The 26,173-nt window shown below is 32.9% G+C and overlaps 1 protein-coding gene across 1 annotated transcript in view; it reads left to right on the forward strand.

Moving 5' to 3' along the window:
• Positions 1–26,173, forward strand: part of Cnbd1 (cyclic nucleotide binding domain containing 1) — a 245,832-nt gene that overhangs the window by 178,642 nt on the left and 41,017 nt on the right. The window contains exons 7-10 of the mRNA XM_090338696.1: positions 4,646–4,783; positions 5,793–5,925; positions 18,747–18,856; positions 20,312–20,462. Of these exons, the coding sequence (XP_090194822.1) occupies positions 4,646–4,783; positions 5,793–5,925; positions 18,747–18,856; positions 20,312–20,462 (532 nt within the window). The remainder of the gene's footprint in view (positions 1–4,645; positions 4,784–5,792; positions 5,926–18,746; positions 18,857–20,311; positions 20,463–26,173) is intronic.

Consider the following 26,173-nt stretch of genomic DNA (forward strand, 5'->3'; position numbering starts at 1 on the left):
GAAAATGAGCTAACATGCATTTAAGTAACTTTGCAGCATTGTCTGATTTAAAATTTTCTATACAAGCAGAAAAACTCAGAAAATGTGGAGGTATAAAATAGACAATGATAATTGTCTGCATTTTCCAGGAGTAAATACTACAAACATAGATTGTCATTTCAGCTATTCTGTCATTTGTAATATAAAAAATATCAAACACTTTACACATGGATGGGAAATAATTCAACTGCCAGTTAAAAATGGCATCTTATAAACTTTGTAAATTTAATATATAATATTCTCAAGTGCTACTGAGTAAGAAGAAAATATTTGAACAAAAAGTTAATATTATACTTTAGCTCCACTCCTTACTTTGGAATACATTGTCATGAGCTACAGTGGATTATAATACACAGTGACATGCTTTTCCCCAAACGATTTAATGTGTAAACAATTACATTTCTGTGTGAATGTCTGTTATAATTATTCACTTGATAACTAATTTTAGTATATTATTTCCTTTTGCAATAAAGATTCTCCAGGCTAAAATACATAAACTATATATATATATATAATTTAGTTTCATGTGCATACGAATAAATTTTTTTGCTATTTTTTATTGTAATTAATAGAAGGGTTACATTATATTCGCTAGATAGAAGGTGCATTACTTCACAAACACTGATACCCCTTCTCATGTTTCTGACCCCATTTCCCTTCCCCATCCTCCTTACTTCATCTTGTTTTCCCCCTTTCCTACCCTATCTCAAATAAACATATATACACTATACCAGATAATAAGGTAAGATATTGTAACAACATGAGATAACCAAGGGACAAAAAAAGAGATTAGAAATAAGAACAACAATCATACATTATGTAGCTCTTGTTTCCATATCCAGAGGTCCTTTCATTTACCTTCATCCTATATGGCCTTATGTAACTAAGTTTTGCCCTATGTGGACCTCTGCTAGGAGAGTCCAAGGTTTATACTAATTATGACAAATAGGGGAAACCATTAGAGCCTATGATCCTTTGAGTCTGGCTTACTTCATTTAATATGATTTTTCCAACTCTTTCCATTTCCTTACAAATGGGGTGATATTGTTCTTTCTGATGGCAGCATAGAATTCCATTGTGTATAAATATCACACCTTGTTGATCCAATCATCTAATCTACTAAGGGGCATCTGGTTTGGTTCCATATCTTTGCTATGGTAAATAATGTTGCAATGAACATCGTTGTGCCAGTGGCTTTAGTATGCCTTTGTTTCTGGATGATTGGGTAAATGTCAAGTAGTGGAATTGCTGGGTCATAGGGGAGCTCTACATTTAGTCTTTTGAGGAACGGCCATACTGCTTTCTGGCACAAGAACAGGCCTGAGGACCAATGGAATAGAACTGAAGACCCAGAAATCAACCCACAGATCTATGGCCACCTAATATTTGATAAGGAAGCAAAGAAAGAATAGAATGGAAGAAAGACAGCCTCTTCAACAAGTGGTGCTGGCAGAACTGGTTAAGCACCTGCAGAAAAATAAAGTTGGATCTTTCCATGTCACCCTGCACCAGAATTAACTCCAAATGGATCAAGAACCCCGAGGTAAAAGCAGATACACTGAAAACTTTACAAGAAGGAACAGGAGATACACTAGGTCTCCTTGGCACATGTTGAAACTTTCTTAATAAAGACAAAGAAACACAACAAATAAAAAACAGCTTGGATAAGTGGGACTGAATTAAACTGCAGAGATTCTGTATGGCAAAGGACAGAGCTAACAAGCTAAATAGAAAGCTCACAGAGTGGGAAAAGTTCTTCACTAACCATACAACAGACAAAGGCCTCATATATAAAATATATCAACAGCTCAAAAAATAGAATCACTCCAAAACTAGCCTCCAAAGAAACAATCATCCCATTAAAAGATGGGCCAAAGACTTAAAGAGTCTTCACTGAAGAAGAAATAAGAATGGCCTATAGACACATGAAGAAATACTCGACATCTCTGGCCATAAAAGAAATGCAAATCAAAACAACTTTGAGATTCCACCTCACTCCAGTTAGAATGGCCACTATCAAGAAATCTAATAACAGCAAATGCTGCTGGTGATGTGGCCAGGAGGTATTACTACCACACTGTTGGTGTGAGTGTAAACTCTCATAAGAATAAACGTTGTAAATATATTGTTTAAAATGTTATTTCTGTGATAGATTCTGAGAAGTGTTTCTTTTTTATTGTATTTTATTGTTGGGATAATGTATAGAGGCATTACAGTTCTTCGGGCAATGGGTGATTTACTTCTCAAACTTTAATATCCCCTCTCATGTTTTTGTCCCTCTTTCCCTCCCCTACCCACTCCCAATCATCTTGTTTTTCCCCTTCCCATCCTTATTTCAAATAAACAAATAAACAAATGTATAATCAATATACCAGGTAACAATATCAGATACAGTTTCTTGCTGAAAGTGTTCATAATCTCTAGAGCAAAGTATGACAGATACGTATCCCCAAGATAAGAGTACTTTAATTTTGTCAATGTTATGGGTTAAAGGCATGGATTTATAAATTGCATTGCATCTTACTGTCTTCTCACTAAGGCTAAGGAGTGTTGTTTGGTTTTGAAAAAGAACCAAATGAGCCAGGCGGGGTGGCTCACGCCTGTAATCCTAGCCACTCAGGAGGCTGAGACCTCAAAAATCATGTTTTAAAACTAGCCTAGACACTGAAGAACATGAGAGTCTTACCTACAATTAATCACTAGAAAAGGGAAAGTAGAGCTGTGGCGTAAGGGGTAAGGCGGTACCCTTGAGTTGAAGAGCTCAGGGATAGCACCCAGGCCCAGAGTTTAAGCTCCATGACCAGAAAAAAAAAGAACCAACCTTGATTCTCTTTTGGAAATCATTAGTTTGAATATTTTTGGCCTCTCATATAATTGTTTTTGTTTTTATTATTTAACATGTTTGTAAAGGGCTGTGTGTGCGTGTATGTGTATGCATATGATTGTGTGTGAGTGTGTGTATGCTAGTACTGTGGCTTGAACTCAGAACCTCACACTCTCTTAGGACTTTTCTTTCCTATTTGTTTTCCATTTGCAGCCCTCTGATTTCAGCCTCCTAAGTAGCTAGGAATAGAGGCCTGAAACACTGGGCATGCCTTTAAATAGATTTTAATTAGGCATTGGGTACTTTAAAGATGATTTAAGAGAAAACTAGAAAAACCATATATACTAATTACATACTCATAAGCTTTAAAATAATTCAACTAAGTAATTAGGTTTATAAAGGGTATGGATAGTTATATAACTTCATATATAAACATTAGAAAGTTTGGTGATATTGGCAGATGAATCAAAAATAAAAGTTTAAGAATGACATTGCCAGTTACTGAAATTATCTACTTTTATTATGGTTCATTGGGCAATTTTTACTATTTCTGAAATCTGCAAAACATATGTAGAAATCTATCTGCTTGAAGCTACTGATGCATAAGTAATATTAAAGGAGGAACTGGAAAGGAAAAAGAGTAAGTAGTAATTCCAGTTCCTGACTTAGAAAATATAATAAAATGTACTTCAAGATTTTATTTGCCTTTCATTTTATACTTCTGTCAGTTCTGGAAAAATTACATGCACTATCATTTATGAATTGTTTTCCCCATGTGTATTTTTTCTGGGATTTCGATTTCTTATAAAATTTTTATTGTGATTTTCTCAGCAAGAATTGCTTTCTACAGGAATTCTTTTCTCCCTGGCTTAAAATTGTCATTAAAAGTTTGCACCTTTCTGGATCCTAGGAATTCTGTTAGTGGCACATGGAGCTTCGCATTAATTTCCAAGTTTGATCATGTTTGTGTCTAAATAGACACATTCCACATGGCAAAACTCAGTTCTTGGTTTTGCAACAATTATTTCCATTTTTACCGCTATAAACCAAGCTTCCATGTGGCTTTCCTTCTAGATATAGAGATATTCTTGTCAACATTTCACAGGAGCTCCATCCCTTCTAAGTTCCTAGGCTTTTTGGAGAGTCTTAATTCTGGGTCCTCACCTTGTATAAACAGGAATCTTACTGTATGCTCTTTTATCTGACAAGCTTCCAGATTCCAGTTCTTGAGTATGATGACCCAATTTGATAGCATTTGGACTTTATTAGCAACTCACATTTAAATTTTCTTATGGACTTGCAAATTAAACTCAGTTCTCTGTTAAGACAGAAGCATAGTCAAATCTTCTATGGTTTTAGTTAGAAGTTTGATCTCATAGCATCTTGAGGCTTCACATGCTCATTAGATTTTTACAGGCAAGTATGAACTGAGACCTTTTTAGCTATCTATCTAGACTATAACATCATAGTGTACGTTATATATTGTAGTTACAGTACTTTTTCCATGCTTGGTATTTATATTTCATATTCTAACTTAGCACACAAATACACACCTATGTCAGTGATTTATATACCAAGGAATGCTTTCTTCTTGCATGGAAAATGTAATATTGGAAAGAAGTTAACTATGAATGCGCAAACTACCTGGGGTCTCATTTCATAGGATGGGAGTTTGTATTACAATTACTTTTGCTGACTTGCCTAGTGCATCCCTATCATTCTCACTGATACTTTTTCTGTTAATAAGTGTTAATGAAGATTTTTCATCTGGTATTTGTACAGCTCAGACGATGGAATACTTTTGGATCCCTTGAAGAAACAGCTGATTCTGACACTGAACTGTTTCCATTATCTGTGGTGACAGAAGAAGATTGTGAAATTCTTAAAATCCCACTAAAGGATTATACAAACTTCAAGAAGGTATGTTGTTCAGATCATTTTCTCCCTAACATTTTACTCCACCTGGAGATGTAAAGATTTGGTTTATTTGATGACATTGCTTTTAGGCAACTTCTGTTGGTAGTATGCACTTGAGAGGAAAGTAGAGTTTTCTATTGGTAAGTTTGCGTATTTTTTACACTTTTTCCCTGCATTTTAAACTCATTCAGTAAGTTAGTAAGTAAGTAGGTGTCTGGTTATCAACAGTATGTCATGTGCAAAATTATACTAGGTGATCAGATAGATACAATTTATACTGCTCTCCAAACCTTTACTGTAGTCTTACTTCATAGTAATGGAATGCTGTTTTAAAATTGCAACAGACATTCAAACTCAGAGTTGTAGGAGTATATAATAGTAACTTAATTCTGGTCCCCTAATTCTGCTACTTTAAGATAAATCGATTATGCACAGTAATTATCCTGCTGATAAAATATTTAAAATGTTCTGTCACTCTCTGTTTCTCTTCCCATGGATGGTAAAGGAGGATATCCATGATTCTGGCATCAGCTTTCTTTGGTAAGACTTTACCCTTGTACATATACTTCAGGGTGTTGGCACATCTGATGCCAATATCAGGGAACACAAATCATCCTTCTTTTTGATTTGCATTTCTAATAAGAAAATTATTTTGTATAGTATTATTAATAGTAATGCTGATATTTTTTTAGAATTTCTCTATTCCATGTACAAGTTGTTAATTTGTTTCCATTTTTAGAATGGCCACTTGATATTATCAGATATAGAGTTTAAATTTTATCTTGACTGTGACAGGTTTAAAATGCTTGTATTTATAGAGGCATAGATACTATAAAAGAAATATGGAAAAATATAATTTAAAAATGCATGTCTGAAGATTAAAATTTTCATGATCATTGAGTGACATCTCAATAAAGTTGAAATGTATTTTATAAGAATTTAATATATTTTCTTTTTCTACTACTTATCTATTTCCTAGCACTGGAAGTTTGATAATTACATTCTCTTACAGGAAAATTCAAAGTACGATAAAATGCAAAAGTTGAAACTTATCTCTAAGTGTCCTTATTATGAAAACTGGCCTAAATTATCCATATATGAACTAATTTCATTCAGTAAATGGAAAAAATTTCCCCCAGATCATGGTGAGTTTTAGATCATTTTTCTTTACCTTGAATTGTTATTGGAATTTATAAATTCATATTTTAATATTTAAATAATGATATTTTATTAGCTGTTCTCTAATTTACCTACTGATTAATCATTGAATTAAGTATTTTGATTATGGAAAAATAATACTTTATTAATAGTTATATTACACTGGCTTGATTATCTTCCATTTTCCCACAGATTGGTCTTCTTGCCCACACTGGCTGTATCAGTAGTGACGAACTCAAAAAGGAGAAATTGTAATAGTGATTATAGTCATTTTCCCCTTTCTTTTGATCAGCAAAGTTTGTTGGCATATATCTGTTTTGAATAGTACCAATGAGAAAAATAACAAGTGCAGATTGATTAGCTGTTATGCAAAATGCTTGCAAAAAATGAACTTTCAGTTTTATAGTTTAAATTTTGGAAGATTTTATACATACGAGGAGTTATCTTGGAAATGGTACTCAAATTCCAATGTACAGTCTATATAATGTACGGTTATGTAATTTTAGGTACATTTTTAGTATATTGGTGTTTGGGAAGACATTGATCAAGGTACATTGCATTTATAAACTGTTTTGTTAAATGGAAACTCTTCTTCACAACTATTTAAAAATAATAGAAAATGAGAACTAGGTAAAAAGAAGATTGATAGGGTTGGAAAAGGTTGGGGAACATGATGGAAGGGATGATATTAGGCAATAGGCATTAAACTCATAAACTGGTATGTTTAATAAAACTCTTTGGAATGGCGATAAAAACATAATTAAATAACAAATAAATAAATAAATGAAGGCAGTCAAATCAAGAAAAACAGAGAGATCTAGAACAAACAACCTGAAAAAAAAAGAAATAATCAGATAATGTTCCAGAGTGAAGAACACATTCTGTGACACTGATAATAATTTTCTTCTATGGAAATGAAAAACTTGCTATCTCAGACAAAAGGATTAAATACAATACTTCTCCTGTTTATGATTTATGCTGAATTATTATCAAGGAATGCTGAGGATGTAGCTCAAACTATATTTTCATAATCTGGGCTTAAAATTAGCAGGAGTATGATTTATTAAGAATAATCATGTGTTTTTTGATCTTGTTCTAGGAATGTATGTTGGATAAAGTTTCAAAGGGAATTTGTTAGTAATAACAAAGCTTAATAGAGTTTAGAATTAATCCTTGACAATCTCTGAAATAAGCAAAGCTTATTCTTGGCTCTATTTCCTGGTAACTTTTAGGTCTTTATGCTTTCATATTATTTGCTAAGGGAGCATGAGACTTGTGAGTGTGTATGGTGTACTTGTAACTTCAGCCTGTGTAGTTTGTGCCACATCATCATAGGCTTCTCAGGTATTACTGAGTGGAAAATAAAACTAGTTTAATTTATTTATCAACATCTTTATACGTATGTGATATTTATGCATATATATGTACATCTATATATACATATAGGTATATTTACATATATTAAATTAACTGTGGTAGATAAAAGATTACTAGAGAGAAATAAAACACTTAACAAAGAAGTAACAAGAATTGCCATGCACCCTCTGAATGCTATTGGTCCTAATTCTCTAATAAAAAGAAAAATTAATGGATTGGAAAATTCAAAAATAAAGTTCAACTATTGTTTGCCTATAAGAAATGCACATTACTGGTAAACATAAACACAGGTTTCAAATGAAAGTGCTATAGATTTTTCCAAAGGAACCTCCATTGAAATTCTCACATCTAAAACAGCAAGCTTTACAACAAAGTTAATCAGTAGAGATAAAGAAGATATGTTCAATTGAGAAAAAAAATTATCAAGAGGCTATGACAACTGGAAACTTATTTACTGAGTGTCAACTCATTCAGTTTTGTATAATAAACAACATTGGTTATAAAAGCACATTAATATCTCATAGTAGCAGTAGTTGGTAACCTCAATGTCCTCCTCTCTCTCCATCAAATGTTAGGCCATTCAGACAAAAAATATCCTCAGGATTAAATGATATTATAGATCCAATATACTTAACAAATATTCATATAATATTTCACAAAGCATAGAGAATATACTTTCTAAGGAGTTCACATAACTATTTCAAAATGTATGATGAGGGTCCGGGAGTTTAGCCTAGTGGTAGAGTGCTTGCCTAGCATGCACGAGGACCTAGGTTCGATTCCTCACTACCCATAAATAGAAAAAAGCCAAAAATGGTGCTGTGGTTCAAGTGGTAGGGCTCTAGAATTGAGAAAGCCCAAGGACAGCTCCTAGGCCCCAAGTTCAAGGCTCAGGACTGGCAAAAAAAATGTGAGATTATATTAGGCACAAAAATCTTTACAAATAAAAGAAATGTAAAATAGGACTACAAAAAGAATCAGCAGGAAGAGAAATTACATAACTATTCAATCAGAGAAACTGAACAATTCACTTTTGAATAATCAAGTGGGTCAATGAAGCACTAGAGGAGAAATAAAAGTCTCATAGATTCTTGATTCTTAGACTTAACTGGAAAAAAATTAAATTGCAACATGCTAAAAGAGAAAATGCATGCTTAAAAAAGTCACAAGTATTTGAACAGCTTGGTTTAGAAATTCCCATATGATAATTAGATTATACTATTTATGCTGTGACAGGTAGAAAATTGTTTCCCTGTGATATCTTGACTTGCTAATTCTTAAATGGAAAAAATGCTTTCTTATTTGATAAATAATGAATGATTGCTATCTAATATGGAAAAGATATCAATAATAAGAACTAAAGGTAATGCCACTGGAATTAGCCAGGTGGTCCTATGTGCCACCTTATGGATCTTTTCAGGAAGATGCAAAGGAGCAGGCTCAGGCTCAGAGGAGAAGGTTTCATGAAAACAGGCACATATTGAATGAAGTATCAGTAACATTATAAATAATGTTTTATAAGATATCTATACACTATTAAACCATGGAATTTATTCCAATTGATTTTGAAAGTAGAAAAAATATTTATTCAGGTTTGTATGATACATCACAATATGGTTTCCCAAAATCATGATTTAACTTCTCACCCAGAATTTAGCACGCTACTTATTAATAGTAGGATAAGATGAATCATATGCTAAATAGTTGTATAAAATAAAAAGTAATCACTACAGATTTACATATTTTTCAGCTGCTAGGGTGTAATTAAATTAAAATAAATTAAGTATTTATTTAATTAATTCAAATCGTTTGGAAGTAAATAGCATACAGTTAAACATATTTTAATAATAAAATATTAAAATTCCCCATGGATAAATAAACCTTTACATGAGAAAAGCAGGCGAATCCTGATGCTCTTTATAGGGTAAGATTTTATCTGTCCATGTTTCTGCTAACAAATTGTCACATCTCTTTCATGTTTTAATGACAAAATTATTTCTTACTAATGCACTTAACTTTTGATGTTCTATGTCTCTTCTTTTAAAAATAAAAGTAAATTTCTATTTTTTAAGAGGATGGTATAAACCTATTTTCTCTCATTAATACAAACAAATATATGAAAACAAATTTCATGTTTTTAGTAAACCAAATATACGGTTATTGAATCAATAAAATGATGAAGTATGTCTTTCATGTCAATCAAAGTAAATTTTAGCAAATATTTCTAAGAACTCTCCAAATACTTAGTCTTGTAACTCCAAAATTAATATACTTAACCACCCAAAATGCAAGCTATTTTCAAACTGAACGTAAGAATTTCCCACTTCAAGACTAGCCCAGGTTAAAAAAAAAATGTTAACAAGGCCCTATTACAAAGAACAAACCAGCCAGTTGGGCACCAATGACTCAGGTCTATAATCCTGGCCACAGAGTGGGCTGACATTTAAGGATTACTGTTAGAAGCCAAAGCAGGTAGAAACGTCCATGGGACACATCTCCAATTAACCACCAAGAAAGTTGGAAGTAGTGTTGTACCTCAAATATTAGGGTACTAGCCTTGAGCAAAAGAGCTCAGGAATAGCATTCAGACTTGAGTATAAGCCCTGGGCTCAGAACTGGCACCAAAACAAATACAAACCAGGTGTATTGTTTTATGCTTATATGTAGCGTAAGAGGATCATGAACATAGACTTGGGAAAAAGCCTGAGAAGCTATCCGGAAAAATACCAAAAATAAAAACTGAGGTCATTGCTCAAGGATGCTTGCCAGGTGACCACAAGACATTATAAAATAAATAATGTAATAATAAATATCTTACAAAACATTATTTATAACCTGTTACTGGTCATTGATGCTTGAGAGTATTATCTGATGTATCTTAGCTATTCTATAGTGGTATTCATTATGCTGACAAGGAAATAAATCATTACCATTACAATATAATATGGTCACTGCAAACCTAAGGCAACCTATTCTATTATGAACAAATGTGTACCAAATATTATGCTGCACTCTTCAACTCCCACTTGTGACAAGTCTTTGCCTTCTTGGGATTGTTTACTGACTGGAAGTTTTCCATATGGAGAGACAAGATAAAGATGGAGTGGTGATAGAGGAAGTAGACAGACATGCAGACCTCTATGCTACAGATTTTTAAAGAGTGAAACAGAAGGAAGACTAAAAATAGAATGAAAGTTTTTATTATTTGTTGCTAAAGTCCAAGGTTCAATTCATTAGCATGAAAGAGACCACAGTTTAGCATTCTTTTTGAGTAGAGTCATCTTGAGTATGGCTAACAAGAAAGGTTTGAAAAAATCAGATTTGAATATGGACCTACTGATTGGAGATCCAAATGTTTTGTATATTATCAATTCCAGTATTAATTTAAAGAAATATAAGAAACAAAATTCTAATGTAGATTCAGCATTTGTGCTTTGGTGGGGTGCTGGTGGTTGGCTTATACCTGCAACCCTAGTTACTCAGGAAGCTGAGATCAGATAACAGTGATTCAAAGCAAACCAGGACAGTAAAATCTTTGAGATGCTTACCACTGACTAATCTCCTGAAAACTGCAAGCAAGGCTGTGGTTCAAAGTGGTAGAGTGCTAGCCTTGAGCAAAATAGCTAAGGGACAGCTCCAGGCCCTGAGTTCAAGACCCATGATGGACAAAAAAAGAATTATAATTAGTCTTTAATAGAATTTTTGCTAAAAAATATGACTGCTCAGAACCTAGAAAAATATTCCAAATAAGTTTCATAGGCACTGAATTTAATATGGTCTATTAGATATCTTTGCATTATTAGTGACAGAAATCAAATTCAACAAAGCAAGAGAACAATTAGTAAAACAACTTATTGCTTTATGTAAGTGATTTTAGATAGTTATCTTTCAGGAATGTCTACATTCAAGAGTTGAATCAGTTACACTCAGAGTATATTTTCCGTCTTTGGTTTTTCTTTGTTCTGTGTTAGCTCCAGCAAATTCTTTGATGCCACAGCAAGTATAGTTATGTTACCTTCATAGCCAGCAGTCCTAGGATAACTATCTTTTGATCATTCCAGGAAATTCTACTCTGACTCACTTGCAGGGTCTACGCCACACACATGCTCTTAACAATTCATTCTGGCCAAGGATAGAATTTATTGTTTAACTAATGCTGGATCACAGCCCTGTCCCTTGAAAAAAAAAAGCGAAAGTTCTCCTTGAACTCCTGCATGGGAGGGTCTCTACAAGAAGGTGGAGAAAACAAAACATATACTTGATCCAACTATTCTTTTAAGAACATTTGAAAAATTACATAAAGCAGGGCAAGGAGGCTCTTGGACCTGAATATTCTTTGCCTTCATTGTGACTGTTTCCGCTTGATCCCAACTCATCTGTGCTTTAGTATCCCCCAGCAGAACTACTGTTTCCTGGAACCTAAAACTTGAGTTTGGTCTTTAAATGACAGACTGCCGTCTAAATTTTTCAGAGGCATTATTATTCCAGTGATACTGTTTCATATATTTCTATTTGGAAATATTTTTAATATTGACAGGAACTATAATCCCTTGCAGGGACTTTCTGGAATCTCTAAAATGGCAACTGTTTGAGATTCTTTTGATATGAAACATTTTTGAAGATTTCCATACTTTCTACTAAGCCAAACTGTTTTGTCTCTCTCTGTGTTTGTTTCTCTGTCTCAGTCACTTTATCTCTCTTTCTTTCGCTTCTCATTCTTTCCTCTCCATCTTCCTCTCATCCTCTCATCAATATTGGACAGACCAATAACTAGCATAAATCATTCATTTCTTAAACTATAATTGTCTCTTGCTACGTTCTTTCTCCTCAAAGCACTGTGTGAGGGCTTTAAGATAAAAATCTATTTTTAACAAAATGCTGCCTTGGTAAGGCTCCATTTTTGTCTCCTTTACATCTGTCAGGATTGTGTGTTACTTATGCACCATTTCTGTTTGTCATGGGACAATAACCACAGTATTAGGCACATGGCAAGTTTTTATTTATTTATCTAATAATTTGTGTTATTGTATAGATATCCAAAAAGATTACTGTTTTGTAAATCAGGTCCATTTCTTTTTGGATAATGTCACCCCTTCTTTCCCTCTTTCTACACAATAAGTTTTATCTCAATATTACTACTCCCGAATTTCTAATAGTGACATTTCTATATGTTTGGTATCCCAAACAAGTAATTATTCGAGGCTTCAAAAGCTCTGTGTTAGTGACAAAATCAGAGAGTATCTGTTAGGGTTGTTCTATTTTTCTGTCATTTTTACATTATAATTTCCTATTTTAAAGTTATGCATTTTCCATTTGATTACCAGTCACACAAATAATTATTTTAAATAATAATATATGCTCCTTTCAAACATAAAAATAATGTTATGTAGGTGCTTTTTATTAGATTCAACATTTTAGAAGACTGGGAACATTTAGAAAATAATATTCTACAAATCCTGGGTCAGTAGAGGGCAGACATGTCAAAGGCCGGTGTCTCTTATTCATTGTTTTTACATCCTGGATTTTGTTAGAACATTTAGGAAAATATTGTGGAGACTGATGTAGCTATATGATTAGTATATGCTCAGAGACAATTTAGATGGCTCCATAATTTTAAGATTTAAATATTAGAGTTGTGCTGCTTAAATCTCTCAAATGTCCTACTTCAAAACTTATTTTCATTATTTAGTTTTGGACCATGTTTCTGAAAGTAGTATCATTTACTCATGTTTATTTTAACATTAAGTCATTCTTTACCCAGGAAGCTTGGCAAGTCTCTACATTAAACTATCATTTACCTAACTCCTATTTTAGAAATGACAAAGTGATAGAAAACTTGAGAAGTTTCCTTGCTCTATATACATCCTAGATTAATATTAATCTACTTGCATTTGTTTGACAAATATTATTTTAGAAAATATTATTGGAGCTTTATCTGGAGATAATATTTGCCATTTTAAGCAAAATATAAATCAAATTTGGGTTGCTATCCAAGAATAAGTGACAAATGTCTGAAAAATGTATTGATACTTACTCAGGCATCTTACACAGAGCAATTTGTTTATGAGATTAAGCTGAAACACTCAAGAAGTATTTTGGTCTCCTATGTATTCATACTGTTTCTCAAATATTTAAGAAACACTTCCAAAGGGAAGACACATAAGCTACATGACTTAGATCAATTTTTCAATCATGAGGGAATACATCAATAGTTGTTAGTTCATGAGAACCACAGCCTATTACTTGGCAAATCTCAATCTCTTAGCATCAATTTGTAATGTTGGTTACCTGAGAAGAAAGGGAAGTGATGCTTATCTCAGGGAAATTTGCTCTGTAGTGTTTATTCTCATGTTTCTTTAGTAGATTAAAAAGAATGGCACTTTTTCAAATGACTAGTTCTTCAAATGATAAAACACTACACAAATAAGATTAGGTAGTGAAAAAATTCCAGTATATTTTAATGTTTGGACATTCCTCTCATTATGAGAACACAGAAATACGTTACTAACACAAATAATTGGAATAATAATGTACTAAGTCAAAAAATGTCTTTAAACCCATTTTAGACATTGAGATTTTAATTTATGGTCTTTTCTTTTGTAGTATGTGCCAGTCTTGGGACTTGAACTCAGGTCCCAGAGCTTTTCTTTTTTTTCTTTTTTTTTTTTTTTTGCCGGTCGTTGGGACTGAATTCAGTGCCTGAGCACTGTCCTTGGGCTTTTTCAAGACTGGAGCTCTACCACTTAAGCCGCAGCACTGGCTTTTTTCTACATATGTCGTACCGAGGAATCGAATCTGGGTCTTCATGCTTGCTAAGTGAGCACTTTACCACTAGGCCAGACTCCAGGCCCTTTTTCTTTTCCATGTTATTTCTCTTAAGGCTAATGCTCTACTGCTTGAGCCACAGCTCCTTTCCAGTTTTTTTTTTTGGTTGTTAATTAGAAATAGTCTCACAGACTTTTCTGATTGGTGTGGTTTTGAGTTACAATTCTCAGATATCAGCCCATGCGTGGCTACAATTACTCACAGGAGCAACCAACATCCAGCTTAAGCTAGTTTCTCACTTACCATTTTGGTAGCACTTGTGTTTGAAGTGAAGGCCTCTGCTTGTTAAGCAGGCAATCCACTTAACTCCTGAGCAATGTCTGTAGCCATTTTTGCTATGGCAACTTTTAAGGTGGGCTTTCTTACTGCCAAACTGACCAGGACATGATCTCCTATTTATGTGTCCCAATACAACTGGAAGCAGAAATGTTCACAGACATGGCCATATTTTTCTGTTGCAATAGGGTCTAGAAACTTTTTTCTAGTGCCTCTTCAAATGATGTTGTTCCTGATTTCCACCTACCGAGTAAATGGTATGGCAGGTTAGAGACTAAAGTGTAGCTTAGTTTAAATTCTTGATATTGCCTATTTTGAACAGGAGAGCAGAGTGTCCTCTTTTAGAATAATGAAGAGTTCCTTTCCAAGCACTGGGAAGATATTGAAATAATAGTATAATATTTCAATATGCCTAAAATTGCTTAATTTGATCAAATTGCAAAGAACAGGCTGATGACGGCAGGGCTCTTTCCAAACTCATTGACACAGACTCTAATACTGATAATGATCATAAAGAAAAGACTATTAGCTGATCTCAGATGCAAAATATCAATGTAGAAACTGCAAAAGTAACATTGATAAATGTGAGCTAGCTTTGCTTTTAGACTCTCATGCCAGTATAAATTTGATTAGTTAGTTCAATTCAAAACAAGGTGCTGTTGTATTTCAGTATGATATAGACAAAGGAAAGTACCTTCTATTCCTTAACTTAAAACACTGAAGAAATTGATCATCAACTTCTGACATATTCTCAAGCAAATAAGAACAGATGAAAACCTTCAAACATGTCAAATGGTATCTCTCAAAGAGATGCCAGTTAGAGGAAAGACCAGAAGCCTTGTCATTGTAATGATAAGGAGTCATTTTAATGACTCCTAAGTCAAACTAATAATAGGAAAGGAATTGGAATCATAAAAGGAGAGGCAAAAAGTCATCATTATTTTCTCATCATTTTAATGTATTTGTACATGGAACCTTTGTGGAAAGTTAGTGAGGAAACTATTAGGAAATAAAGAATTGGGGACAAATTACTATATTCATAACAACTGTTTATGCAACTTGAAGGAAGAAGATATTAAGTATATAATAGCATCCCCAAATATTAAATATCTAAAAACAATCTTGAACAAATATATATAAACAAATGATAACATTGAATTCTATAAAGATAATATTTGAGGAATAATCTGTTCTTGGATTGGAAAGAGAACTAGTTCAAAAGTATCTTTTTTCCAATTTATTAGTCCAAAGTAGAATTTAAAAATATTAAAACAAAAAGGGTAGAAATGTAGATCAGGGGGTAAAATCCTTGCATAGCACATCTGAGGTTTTGGAAAACTTTGTTTTATTAAAAAGTGTGAAGACACATGTTCTGAACTATTAAATAAAAACTGGTTGTTAAATAAAATGATTGTCAGTATTGTATTTATAGAAATGAGTCTTGTTTTTATTTTCAGGAAGAATATATGCAACTCTTCAGGTAGTAAATGCTCCCTGTAAGGACTGATTTGGCTGCATGGGTTTGACTTTTCCCAACCTGGTTAAATAAAAATCTTGGTTGAATACAAATCTTTGTCTTTTTTGGGGGGGTGGGGGATAATTTTTTGATCTGATTTAAGTAGTAGTATTTGACCTTTAAGGAAAGATTTATAGAAGTTCAGGTCGGAAAATTCAGACCACTGGGTTTCTTCAGTGCCTGAATAAAGCCTTTTAAAGCTCTATTCCTTGTTTTTGTTTTGTTTTGTTTTGTTTTGCCAGTCATGGGGTTGAGCTCAGGGCCTGAGCACTGTCCTTGGACTTTCTCAAGGTTATAGCTCTACCACTTGAGCCTAAGCACCATTTCTGGCTTTTTTGTATGTGTGTGGTACCGAGGAATGGAACCCGGGTCTTCGTGCATGCTAGGCAAGCACTCTATCACTAGGCCAAACTCCTGGCCCTCTATTCCTTGTTTTAATGTTTTTTTCATGAATTGGTGGGTTCGCAATATATTTAAAATTTTTTTATTGTAGAGGTGATGTACTGATGGGATACAGTTTCTTAAATCAGATAAGGAGTACATTTCCTTTTGAACACGGTCACCCCACCCCTCACTCTCTGCCCAGTTTTCCCTCCTGCCTCTCTCTGCCCAGGTTCTACAGTTGATTTCCAACATAGTGTCTAGTGAGTATCACTGTTGAATTGATTCACCCTTTCGCCTGCCATTTCTGTGCTCTTCCTTCTCTCCCCAAATCAGATAGACTTATATAAAAGACAAAGGGTACAGAAATCAGAAATAGTGATAAAAGAGAATAAGCCTAAGTAAAAAGGAAAGAAAAAGAGAAATAAAGAAAAAATGAGTTACAAATAGTTCAATAAAATGTTTCTTGTTTCCATTTCTTGGAGTTCATTTTGATAAGTATCACTTTATATGACCACAAGCACATAGTCTTTGAGCCATTATGATGCTCTTCTAAGGATATCCTCCTTTGTTCTCAAGGTGTAAACGTTTACAGTGCTATTTAATGTTGTTTGCTTCTTTACTGATTAGCTGAAAGAAGCTAAAGAATTCCCACTACCACAGAACATTTTAATAAAGGAGTTTTCCTTTCAACAGAAACAACTTGGAAAAAGTTACCTATTGGCTATGGCATTTACACGTAATTACTCACATATTATACTTTGACATCTTAAGATAACTTTATGATATCACTGCAAGAAGTATAAGACAAGAGAAACATTACTATGATTTTTTAGATAAAATTACAGCAAAATAATCATTTCTATTATAAACTTTCAACTGTAAATATTCTAAAAGGGAGCATTATCTCATACACATTAGCAGAATCATTATAATGTTTCATTTATCTTTAAGTATTTTTCCATTTTATGTTGCTTTTCTCCTTTTGCTAGTGGAAAATAAATATCAATTATTATAATGATAATGTAATATGTTTTAAATAAATATACTATTCTCTACCTCATTATTTTGATATATCAATAAATATATAGTTGTATATTTAAGAAACAAAGCTTCTGAAGAATTAAAAACCTACTTTTAATTGTATACTTTATAATATGTGAAAGACATGCATGTTTAAATTTAGACAAAAATGATATGCTTTGGGTTTTCACAAAAGCAATGTATTTCAAAATGATGGAGTAAAAATTAATTTGAAATAGTAATTTTAAAAATTACATGGACAACGTAAGAGGCCATGTAGACCAAATGTTTTTGTTGTTGATGGTGGTGGTGGTGGTGGTGGTCATGAGGCTTGAACTCTGGGCCTGGGTGCTATCCCAGAGCTTTTCATCTCAAGGATACTGCCCTACCCCTGGTGCCACAACCTCAATTCCCATTTTCTAGTGATTTAATTGGAGATAAGAGTCTCATGTTCGAATTTTAACGCCCAGGCGGGGTTTGAATTGAGAACCTCAGATCTCAGCCTCCTGAGTAGCTAGGATTATAGGGGTAAGCCACTGCGCCCAGCTTAATTTCTTTTTTTGTACACTGGTTAGCTACATGAGTTCATCTTCAAGTTCAATTTGGTCCTAGGGTAGATTCACAAATTTGAAATAATGACACTGATAATATCATTCATCATTCAATACTGTGTTTCATACATCACTCAAGGTGTCCCATGTGCATTTCATTCCCCTGTTGAAGGCAAAGGGAAGGGATTTCCCATAATACTGTTTTAAAGATGAAAAAAAAATCTCAGGTCTGAGGGAGATTATGTCATTTCTGTAAGGTCATATAAGGTGGTAGAATAGCCTTCAAGTCTGGCCAGCCTCCCCTCACTTTTAATAACTGCAGGATTTAGTGCAGTGCTGAAAATGGCAGAGAGTATAGACTCTGAGGACCCTTTTATCAATTTTTCAAGAACACAGATTCCTTTTTTTTATTGGTAGCTTGATAACAAACATAGAAGAACTCTTTATAACATAGACTTTTTCAAATGTCTAGATGAGAATTTTTCTCATACTGTGCTTTCTCTTCTCTCACTAATTACTAGCACATTAATATTACTGCCAGAGCCTTGTCAGTGTTTATTTCTACATAAGGTTACAGATGGATATACGATAGTATAGTTTATACTATAGAACAAAAAATTATATATAACAAGTAATATAAAATAATAATATAAAACAAAATTGTATACCAAGCAACTATTACCTATAAATCAAGTCTATTATGGAATTGACAATTATCAGTTACTAATTAAGTCAGAATACTTACTAAATGATACTACTTACTAATGATACCTTACTAATGATACTAATGATATCTAAAATAACTTCTGACTGAGAAAAAATCAAAATGCAAATAATGATCTATCTGTTTTACTTTCAGTACTAGTGGAAAGTGGAGAAATTATTTCCTTTATGGCCTTTATTAATTATGGGTACTGTAATGTGTATAGAAGCATCGTGGGACTAGTAAAACAACCATTAAACAAAATGGTGAGTTTTATATTTAAGTATTTTTCTTAATAATTAATCTATTCTACTAAGTCAAGCACGAAAAATACCTTTTCTCATACATAATAAATGTCAGTTTGTTTCTTTGATGATATTTCAGTTCAGTAATTTGACCACTTATTTTGTTGGCACATGCATCTTGACTTGTAAGATATATATAGAGAGAGCTAGATAGATAGATAGATATAGATATAGATAAGAAGTTAGATATTATCAGGTATAGAAATGACCAGCAAGCATATTAAAATTATTAACATTTTTAATTGTTGGAGAAATGCAATTTAAATTCATAGCGAAGTATTACCACAAGTACAACAAATTAGCTAAACTGTACTTTTCCATATGACCCAACAATTTCACTCTATTTATTCAACTAGTCTGAAAATACACATTGATACAAAAATATAAACCAATTGCTAGAAATTGCTCCAATGACAGTAGGCTAGAAAGTATCCCATTTTACTTGGCACTCAACAGTAACAAGCAACAAGGAAATGTGAGGAAAATGGATGAACATTGGTGATAGGTTGAGCAAACTGAGCACATCCCAATTGATACCATGTTTATGAATGCAGAAAAAAAATCTAATCTATAATGATAGAAGCGAAAGAACTATTTCTTCCTGATCAGTCTTCAGTAGAGTGATAATAAATGCATGAACAGACTGCCACTGCTCAGTACAAAGATAAAGTCAGTGTAAAGATTTGTGGTTCATAGACATGGCAAATACTGAGGCCTCACACTGTGTTAATGGAAGATTTTTACTTCTTATTCTAAATCCCTGTGAACGCCCCAGCTTCTTACATTTCTCTTTTTATATCTTCACTGTTTACCACATCATTGTGATTTAAGTACTCTCCCAGAAAGATAACTTGAGGTCTCAACTTTTCCTCCAGAGCCACATGAAATAAAAATTTTGTAGGCTCTAATTTGTAATTAAATTCCTTGTTTGTTGAGTTAATCTCACTTTTCTCCTACTTTTTCTACTGGGAATCGAAAACGCAGTGAAGAATTCTTCCTCTCTCCATTATTCTCCACACCTCTAGCATGATATCTCCTATATCTTTCCTTTTAGTCCAGTAACTGCCTTGCTTTTGAATTTGAGGTAAAACAGAAAGAAACATATGCTAAGCTAAGATATATTTACAAAATCGTAGCTAAAATCTAATCCAATTCATCTACCTCCATGTTCATTACCATTAATCAGATAATTTTATCTGGGGATAACTAATTAACAATGCCAGTAGTTACCCTAGCAATGCTGAAACCATCCTTGACCAGACAATTGTTCTAATATGAATACATACATAGGAATTCTCCTGATCTGAATAAAATTGCAAATTTACCTTAAACATATGGTTGATGAGTAAGTTCCTGATATTAGCATCCATTTATTATATGAAAGTGCTAAGCAAAAGTCATGTCTATGTTTTGCAGAAAAAAGTTCGGAAGCTCATTTATATAGGTAGACTAAAAGAGAAAGAGTCCTTTGGTGAGATTAGCATTCTACTCCAAGTTCCTTTTACTTGCACAATCATTACTGGAACAGAGGTAGAGATGGCAGTCATTGAAGATGCAGATGTATTTGGTAAATATATAGGCTTTCATTTATTATGCCATTTTAATGAATGAGTTTTTTTTTTAAATAAAAGAAAGGCTGTTTGCAAAAGATTTGGGCCATCCAAGCTTATGCACTATTTAGGCTACAGAGACAATAACTACTTAGATAGGTAGCTAACTAGTTAACTTTCAGTATTATATAATATTATGGTTCAATTGTGATATTTTTGAACATGTTAGAAGTATTTTAGAAAGATTTTTGAATTATCTATATTAAATTCCAAGTCATTATTAAAAAACTTTCTCAATTTATTGGATATCTTTTTGTTCCTCATTCCTAAAGTTATTGCATTTATATTTTTGGTGCAATTTGAGCATGTAATTTTTCTCAATTTATAATAAAGTAGCAGCATAGTGAAATTCTGTGAATTTAAAGCTTTCATAACAATAAACGTATAATTATGCCTTGTCTGTTTTACTGTCTAAATGGGATAAATTCTAAAAGACATGCAATTGAATCTCATGAGATATCAGTACTGGTTAAAACACAAAATGGTATATTGTACAATAAAACTGAAGAAAGGGTATTGATATTGGCTGTAGGATAAAAGGGGAGAAATTGGTAGAGATAAATGTGAGTGAGAGGTACATTTAAATAAGCTGAATTGAAAAGATCTTCTCATTATCTCTTTGACCAAATGTTTCTATAATGAGTTTCTAAGTTTTCCTACATCTCTTAAACGTTGTTTAACTGATTCAAAATAGAACATTTTACATTCATGTCTCTCCTTTTTAGTTATAAAATCCAACTGAAATTTGTTCATATTCTTTTCTTCTATGACATTCAAGTACAAACTTCCTTCTAGGTAAATATCACTTAAAATAATTACTCATTACCAATTAAAATGATAATATGCTCACTTGATATAGGTCATGTTTCCTTTTCTTGTAGTAATTATACTAACTGGAACAGAGCAAATACACTGTGGACTCTTATGTAAATCAACATTTCACTGACTGTTACTAAAAGAGCTTGAGAGAAATGGAAGCAATTGGATATATGTAAATAAGTAAGAGGAAATTCACTTAGGAAGCTTCTTTATGCAATAATGTTTATGTGATATGTGGTTCTGAAATTACACAATGCGCTGTTCAACCTGGGGAATCAGAAAGTCAGTGGTGCCTTTAGTCCAAATGTCAACACCTGAGAACCAAAAGAAATAATGGTATAACTAAGTTGGAGGCTTCAAAAAGAAAGCAAAATCTTTGCTGTTTTATTTTCACTTTTTGTCCATATGAAAAATTACATTCCTGTTTCATTTTCTTGGTTATTTTGTGAACAAACTGAAGAAATTTTTATTGTTGACAAAATAGTCAGCCATATTGGCTATCCATATTGCCATCTTAAAGTATTCTTAGTTGAAGAAATTCAGCTTGTCTTATAAAATACTATGTATCATATACTCTGACAAGTATTTATATTTGAAAATAATAATAATCAGAAAATAATCAATATTATGGTTGATTTTGAATATATATGTAGTAATATATTTGGCAACTCAGAAATTTTGTGATTGTTTTATTTTGTAATTAGTCAAGGCTATTGTTTAACATTCAATTTCATTTAAGTTATTTCACAAACAAAATTATTAAAGAATTTCAATTTATGAATTTTTCTTAGCTAAATTACATCAAAATATTTGTTTGATGGCACAGTTGGTTTTATCTCATTATGAGAAGAGCAATATGATATTGAATACCATGCTTCCATTCTTACATGTGCTAACATTCTACATTATACTTTATTTGAAACTATTTGTTTGCTTTTAAATATAATCCTTTTTATATTCATGTAGATTTTATATTACATAATTTGGAGGTCCTATTTTTCTGCTGCCAAGCCATGCCCAACAATTAACTCACTTACCAAAATATCTATTTAATATTGGTGAAAATAGCATCACGCAAATTGGACATAGTTAGATTAAAAGATTAGAATATATTAATTTTAATTTCCTAGTAAATAAATATTTTAAAGCTAATAATTTTGGGTTTGTAGATGCCATACATAGTTGTTGGATATTCAGTGAATAGCTATCTTCTTAAACAAGTAAAGTTCACAGAAGACATGCACAAAGAAATTTTATTGTTAACTTGTTTGTTATTTGTTACATAAAAAACGACTTGATTTGCCTTTTAAAAAGGCAAAATTGACCCCTTTTAAGTCATAAAATGCTCTACAAATCATTTCAGTTGCCAAACATTCTCAATTGGGATGTTAATAAATCTAAACGTGATTTAAGGTGGATGGCCCTGCTACATGTTTGTGTTCGTTTTCACTTACTATGAAACATATCACCATAAACTCAGAAGCTTAAAACAACAGTTATTTATTTAATCTCAATCTTCCTAGGTCTAATATCTAGAAAGTATGACTATTGTTTGTGCTTAGGCTTACACAGCTGAAATCAAAATTTTTGTTGGACGGAACTTTAATACAGAAACTGGAGAACAGTCCACTTTCAAATAAATGAAGCTGGCAAAACATTGTTAGCAACTGTACAAGAGAGGTCATAGGTTTTGTCTAGATTTCACTGTGGGTCACTTTTGGCCAAAATAGACTGTCTTTTGAGTCTTTCAGGATTTCTCTTTGCTTTTAAAGAACCTTTGCTTTTAAAGAAAAGTTTGTATCAGTCCAGTTAGTTAGTTCTATGGGCAACAAATAGTTACGTTGGAACAAAAGTTACATTGATAGAATTCTACTGCAAAGGATGAAGACTGGCAGTGAGTAAGGAAAGCATGGTTGTCACCTTTTCCCTTCACCTCTGCCCTCTACCATTATTACAACCAATGTTTCCTGTCTCTCAGGGCAAGATGGACAGAGTTGGGGAAGATTAGAATGGCCAAGAAACAATAAGAGGAGTGACATTTCTTAATTGCTTGTTTCCGCTTGCTCGAAAGGTTTTCAGAAATCACTTAATATAGGAGAGGGGCCATTTTTCTGTAATGTTCTCATATCTATAATTGTCTTACTAGGAATGGGGTGTAACCTCAGATTCCCTGAGCTGAGGCAGCCACTTCCCTACCGCCTCGTCCCACTCACAGTGAACTCCCAGTCATGAGTATCTCTCTGGTCTGCAGTGGACAATCCAAATGAGTTTTTCTATTTCCAAATTTTATGCCCCGGGAAACGATGAGAGCTCCAAACAGAATAGCAGTCAGCTATTCGGACTCACTCCTTTAAATTTCAAAAGGGGTGGCCAAATGGTCGACTATGATCATTTAGCTTCTGAGAATGTTCATACAAAGCTCCTCATGTGATTTGTACAGCAAGTCTTCATTTTATTTTTCTGATGAGGTGATTAACAGAGCTTTCCTTATTCAGCCCCTATTATGGTACCAGGATGGATGGAAGATGAAATTCAGAGTACAGTTCTTAAAAGAAAGTCTCTTCTTAAATGCTCAGCTGATCTTTTTTGACATCTTTATGATCTTCAAAGTAGGTGAAGAACTTGCAGATTCTCTTCTCATATCTATTTTGAAAAATGCATAAATTTCCTCTGAAATGAACTGTATTAATTTCCAATTTGACCCCATTACTTTATCATGTGGAACCATTCTCCATGGGCAAGAACTATATTCTAGGCTTCGCATGTTTTGTCTCAACAAGTATTTGTAGCATTATGAGATAGTGTGCGCTAAACATCTCTCTTTTATAGATTAGGAAGCTATGTTGTAGAAAGGTTAAGTAATATCTAAACACTTGGAGTTACATATCTATGGTTGACTGAGCTATACTTTGTAGGGAAGGAGAACACACTCCATGGGGAAACACAGTTTGTCTCCATAAGAGATCATTAGAAAAGGGTTTTGTTATTTTTCAATACTATGTCTTTAAGTCAGGCCCAAGTTTGGTGGACGTTGTACCACTGGAGCCACACAGAAACAATACTTTTCCTTTCTTTATCTTTTCCAATATTGTGTTCACGTTGTCCTGGACCACACTGATCCTACTTATGTTTCTTGGATAGAGGGATAAAGAGTATGTAGCATCATGACCAATTTATTGAGATGAGGTATCATCAATATATTTGTCATAGCTTGACATAAGCTATAATCTCAAATCTCAGGAGGCAAGCCATGCTCAAATTTGCATTTTATTTACACATTTTGAAAGGACAAAAAAGAGCAAGAATTTGGTCTAGATTGAATTGAATACTATCAAAAACAGTGTATCTCAAAAAATGTATATATCAGAAGGGCAGATTAGAAAGAGCATATAATGAACAAAGAAGTAGCAGCAATTATTACAGCTACACATAGGGTGCTTGTTATTTGTAGACAGCGAAATGACCTTGTTTTTGTTCTCAGAAAACAAAATTATATAATGACATTGCTTATCCTTTTTTACATTGGTCATAGAAGTGTCTCATTCATGGTTTGTATTTTGTATAAAATCTTCAGTAGAATTTTGTGTCCTAACTGTGTTAAATATCAGATGTACCACTCCCTCAATATTTTTCTTCTCAGTGACAATATTATATTTATTAAGAGACAGAACTAGGACTCAAAGAAAATATACCCTGGGGCCCATATTATAATAACTATGCTTTATCAATAATTTAACATATTATTTAAAAATTTTCTTTAAATATACTTACCTATGTAAATATTTTGTTTTCTCCTATTGGACGTGTAATTGCATAAATTCTTACTATATTTTGACAAAGAATAGCCTTTGACATCCATGCATATTCCTTTAACAAGGAAATAGCATTTTCCTTCCAACTGCGGTATATTTACATTGATACAGTTAATAACAATCCATGAGAATAAAGAATTAGTAGCTTAGTCCAGTCTTCTAACATTACCAGTTATTAGAATGGCCTGTTTTCTTTACTGTGATTGAAAAAGGTAAAATCTATATTTACATTGTCTTTTAGAGTTACCCACACAATTACCTCTGTTGGCATTCTATTTTTTTCTGGTAGAATCAAATACTGCACACTTGCTTGTCTTTTCAATCTGAAGCACATCTACTTTTGGCAGATTTACTCTGCAGGTGATGCAGTCTCTGTGTTTATCTGTGATGGTTTTCATTTCTCCATCACTTTTGAATACTTTTGTGTCTGCTAGGTAAAATAATTCTTGGCTGCCATCTTTTTCTTTCCACAATCTGATGAAGTCCTCCACTGGCTTCTGGTCTCCTTTGTTTCCAATGATGTTTATAGCTAATAAATATTGAATATGATAATTATTGTTAGTGATTAATCACATTTTTCTTTTTGCTTTTAAGATTTTGCTTTTGTATTTCAACAAACATATCCAACAGTAGATATCTAAACAGTAGATGCCTTTCAGTAAGATTGATAAATATATAAAGTATGTTGTATCCAATCTTAGAAGCTTTCCCTCATTTCTGATTACTCACTGGATGAACAGTAAATGTAAAATTGACTTTAGATAACTGATTTTGAACATCTCCAGAATGTCTGTTGGTTTCTGGTTTATTACCAGATAGAGGGTCTCAATGATTCAGTGTGTAGAAAATTATTCTACATGTCATATTAAATAGAAAAATCTATATTTTATAAGCATAGATTATACCAAATAGTCAATTCAGGAAGAGCCCTTTGCTATCTTAATACTTTTTCTGATAGTCTTATATCCCAAAGATTAGTATGTCTCCATGGTTCACTGCAGCAGTTCGTAATTGTTTGACCTTAATCAACTGCATTT

Source organism: Megascapheus bottae, chromosome 9 (genome assembly GCF_031878675.1).
Source record: "Megascapheus bottae isolate mThoBot1 chromosome 9, mThoBot2.hap1, whole genome shotgun sequence".
Classification (NCBI taxonomy): Eukaryota; Metazoa; Chordata; class Mammalia; order Rodentia; family Geomyidae; genus Megascapheus; species Megascapheus bottae.